Source organism: Archocentrus centrarchus, unplaced genomic scaffold (genome assembly GCF_007364275.1).
Source record: "Archocentrus centrarchus isolate MPI-CPG fArcCen1 unplaced genomic scaffold, fArcCen1 scaffold_76_ctg1, whole genome shotgun sequence".
In the NCBI taxonomy this organism is placed as follows: Eukaryota; Metazoa; Chordata; class Actinopteri; order Cichliformes; family Cichlidae; genus Archocentrus; species Archocentrus centrarchus.
In genome coordinates, this window is record NW_022060289.1 from 615549 (window position 1) to 620000 (window position 4452).

At 45.3% G+C, this 4452-nt stretch overlaps 1 protein-coding gene across 1 annotated transcript in view; it reads right to left on the reverse strand.

Moving 5' to 3' along the window:
• Positions 1–1673: 1673 nt before the first annotated feature.
• Positions 1674–4452, reverse strand: part of LOC115777815 (protein SSUH2 homolog) — a 16571-nt gene continuing 13792 nt past the window's right edge. The window contains exons 8-12 of the mRNA XM_030725815.1: positions 4054–4133; positions 3004–3096; positions 2809–2914; positions 2459–2566; positions 1674–2336 (exon numbers count right to left, since the gene is read on the reverse strand). Of these exons, the coding sequence (XP_030581675.1) occupies positions 2202–2336; positions 2459–2566; positions 2809–2914; positions 3004–3096; positions 4054–4133 (522 nt within the window). The 3' untranslated portion in view covers positions 1674–2201. The remainder of the gene's footprint in view (positions 2337–2458; positions 2567–2808; positions 2915–3003; positions 3097–4053; positions 4134–4452) is intronic.

Genomic DNA, 4452 nt, shown 5'->3' on the forward strand with positions numbered 1-4452 from the left:
AGACTGTTGGGTTTTCTCTGTATTATTGTAGGGTCTTTACCCACAATACAAAGCACCTTGAGGCGACTGTTTGTTGTGATTTGGCGCTTTATAAATAAAATTGAATTGAATTGGATGGATGGATGGATGGATGGATGGATGGATGGTGGTCCTGACACACCATGACATGTTGGGTAAAATGCTGCCACCTTGTGGTGAGAATTTATAACATTTGAGGGTTTTTACGAAGTGTACCTTTAAATGAACAGCTACCCGCTGGATCTGCTGCCTTCTTAATGAATAAACATGTTCCCACAATTCAGTTCCCACAGTTTCTGTAAAGGCCTTGCCTCTGTACACCACCACAAACACATAGTCTGTACTGCCCAGTTGAACACAGCCAGGCTTTCTTTGCATCAGCAGGTTTAACAAAGCCTAAACCCACTGAGAGACCGCGGGAATCAGGACGGTGACTTCCTGCTCCGAGCACTTCCATTTAAAAGGAGCCAGGCAGCAGTCAGTCTGTCCAATAGCATATATGAGACATTATACAGCTGCACCATTAATCTCTGGAGCGGTTCATCAGTTACTATGGTGATCCTGCCAGGTACAGTACTGTGCAAAAGTCTTGAGCTACCCACTCATTTCTTTATAGTTTGCAAGAAAAAATAGGTGTGATTTGTAGAAACATTCCAACATACATGTAAATCCAGTACATGAGGCAAAAACAGAGTTATCTGAAAGTCAATATTTGGTGTGACCTCCTTTATTCTGACCTCTCTGAGGCAGCTTCTGTCAGTGCTTTCAGCAGGCTGCAGGAACAGTTCTCCAGGGTTCCTGAAGGACCTCCAAAGATCTTCTTTGGATGTTTCTGCCTCTGGGTCTGTTCTCTGTCAGGATGATCTCACACCACTGCAGTGATGCTGAGGTCCAGCCTCCCGACCCATCACTGATAGACTTCACCAGTGTGTTTATATCCAAGGATGCTTTTACTGCACTTACAGTGTGTTTGGGATCATTATGATGCTGAAACACAAAGCTGCTGCCAATCAGATGCTTTTCAGATGGTGCTGCATGATGTATGCAACAGTGTGAACAAGATCTCCAGCAGCGCTGTTGGAGATGCAGCTCAAACCATGACAGAGCTTCCACCGTGTTTCACAGATGGCTGCAGACACTCACTGTTGGACCTCTCCTGACCTCCTGTATTCATACTGACAATGATTTGAACCAAAGACTTTGCAGACCTCAGCCTTTCCTCTCTGTTTCCCTTCCTTAAGGATGGCTTCCTGACAGCCGCCCTTCCACTCAGACCATTTATGCTGAGGCTTCAGTGAACAGCTGAAGGATCAGCTGAAGGTCCAGATGGTCCTCAGGTCGTGTCAGGTCCTCCACTTCTCCAGCTTCCTCAAAGAGCTTGTTTAAGACTTTTCCTGCACACCATGCTGGAGTACGCCATGGTTTCAGCTGATGGTGCTGTGAGACCCACCTTGCTGGTCCAAAAATAAACTGTGTTATTGTTGACATTTTTCACAGAGTCAACTAAAGAAATGGGAACAAATTCTTTATTTCCTGCTGGTAACAAAGTCCCTAAAGATACAATTTAGAACTGGTTCTTTGCCAAGTTGTCTGTTTTGTGTAGACACAACATTGGATCATCCTTTGAGTTAGGAGCCTTTTTATGCTCGAATGATTCATAGGTCAGAGGTCACTGTATTAACAAACAAAAATCATCATCAAGGACTGCACTGAAAATGAGAGAATGTCCAAAGAAGAACTTTGGAAGACCTTCAGACAGCACTGCTGCTCAAGAGCACTAAAAAAATGCAGTGAAGCAAAATATAAAGAAAGAGAGGTGGCTTAAGACCTTTGCACAGTACTGTAGAAAGAGAGCCACATTGATTACAATGAAAAATCTGACTTTAAGCTCAGTACAGCTCACTAAGCCATGACTCTCTGGTTAAAGGCCACACAGGCCTGTGCATCACACTGACTCAGGTGAGCCTTTTACCTGAGAACACCTGTCACAGCAGCCGGCTCAAAACTGTCGGAACACTTCTGTGAAAAAGTCGGGCTACCCTTCCTAACTCCTTCCTCTAACGTGGATAAAACTGTGACACTTTGAAGTAAACAGCTGAAAAAACTGTGTTAGTGTCCAAACACAATAAAGAGCTCGTTATATGGGTCATGTATGCTAACAAAAGGTCGATACCATGTGCTGCTTACAAAACAGAGCATGCAGAGGGATATTTGGAGGTAAACACTTTGTTCTCCAGCCCGTAGATGAAGAAGCTGAAGTCTTTTCCGCTGTAGGTGTAATAAGCATGAGTGAGGGGCACCAGCTCGATGGTCTGACGCTGGGGAGATGGAAAAAGGGGGAATTATGTCAACATTCATCACCATCAAAACAACAACTCAAAAAATATGTCTTAGACTGGCAACAACTGTGGGAAGCGCAGCGAGGGATGCAACACTGTACCTGCTGCAGGATGCGGCTGGTGGAAGCGAAGCGTCCGAGGTGTTCGTTAATCAGCTTGGATGAAACATCACAGATCTCCTGATCCGGGAAACCTTGGATAGGATACACCTGGCAGGACGGAGGGCGGAAAAACAGGACTTTAATCATCAGGAGCAGAATTTATGGACAGAAAGAGTTTTCTGTATATTCATAAATACAATCCAAATAAGTATTTGCTAACACTCATCTGCTCTCTACACACAGCCCAAACATCCAGGTTTATGGTTCCACTCTCTCCCTCATCAGCGAGAACAGAGGAAGCCGCTGGTGTGGGCTGAAGATTAATGAAGACACATAAATGGTGGTTTTACCAGCACACTCTCATCGATGAAGAAAGGATCTCCTGACACCTTCTCAAATTTCTTGTCAGGGAAGTCGGGCTGGCGGTCTGGAATGAACTCACTCATGTTGTTCTTCCTAAAATTAAAATAAAATAAAGACAAATGCATAAAACAGTGACATGATAAGAAGGGGCATGGGGATGGGTGGGGGCAGCTGTGGCGTACCACGTCACTGTGAGCTGGATGAAGTGCAGCAGGTTTTGGCTGCCGTGACAAACGGAGCAGGTCTTGTAGCCGTGGCCGTGGCAGCTCAAACACCTGGAGAACACAGAGAGCAAAGTTAGAGAGAGGATTAAAAATGATATGAAACAAGGAAACGAGAGTGGAGTGGCTCAGACATCCGGCTGATTCTGTGCAGCTGCAACTTAAACTCACCATCATCCGTGTGGTCTCCCTACTTTGAGGTCTGAGCCGATTCATGTAATTTGGGGGAAGAGGGTGAAATCAAAAGGAGGAAAATCAGGTGCATGAAGAGTGTGTTGGTTTGGCCACAAATCTGTGAACATGCTTTGTGCACGATCAAACACCTGACTGTCACCAGAGACCAGGTGGTGTGCACTGAGCGTTCTCCTTCAGGTGCCTCACGATGTTACCACAGACAGGCTGAGCCTAAAGGACAAATTAGTCACTCCTGGCTCGGTGGGCCTTCGTTGGTCCTGTATCCTGCACGCTCTCCCACTGAAGACTGCTGTGTGGTCTCATTCTCCCTGCAGCTTTCAGTACTGCCTGCTCTCTGTTCTTTGCTCCTCTGCTTTCCCTGATCTTCTCTTGCTTCCTCTCTCTCTCAGGATGTGTGTGAGTGGACGGATTCCCCCTCTGGGAGGCGTGGCCTCCAATAGCTAGCACACCTGCCCACCATCTTATCATGTTTCTGTGCATTTAGACAGCACTCCACTCATCAACTGTCTGATAGGGTGTACAGCTTCAGCAGTGGTACCAACAGGGTCAACTTCTTCTTCATGACACTTGCATCTCCTCTTGCAGTTGTCCCTCAGTCCCTGCTGGAAATCTGACCTGTCCTGCCCGCTCTCCTCTTCTCTTCAGTCTGGGTAAAGCAGCTTCACCTTCACAAATTCTCACAGGAGCACAGTTCACAGAACAAAGTGCTTTTATTAACTCTCCCTGATCACCTGCCTGTGGCATGTTAAAGTGAGAAAGAGAGTCAGGCAGAAAAGGCAGAAAAGGCAGAAAAGGCAGCAGGCAACTGACTCCCACCTCTTTCGACCTCTGCCGTGACAGGAAGTGCAGTGTTTGTTCCTGATACGACCGCGACCGTGGCAGAAAGTGCAACGCTTCTGCAGAGTGAGAGGAGAGTCATATCATTAAGGAGAATGCACAACAGGACAATTCATTCTCACATTTTGGTGAGGCTGAACTCATTTTCAGGTAATGTGGGCTAAAGCGCGAGAGTCTGAGGGGATGTTTTTCCTCCTGTTTAGAGGATCACACCTGCAGCATGTTTTCTAAATTATCGAATGCAAGAGGACGCCTTGTTTCTTTACTTTATGCTGCACATTTATGCACATATACACATATATATATATATATATATATATATATATATATATATATATATATATATATATATCTACATTATATATATATATATATATA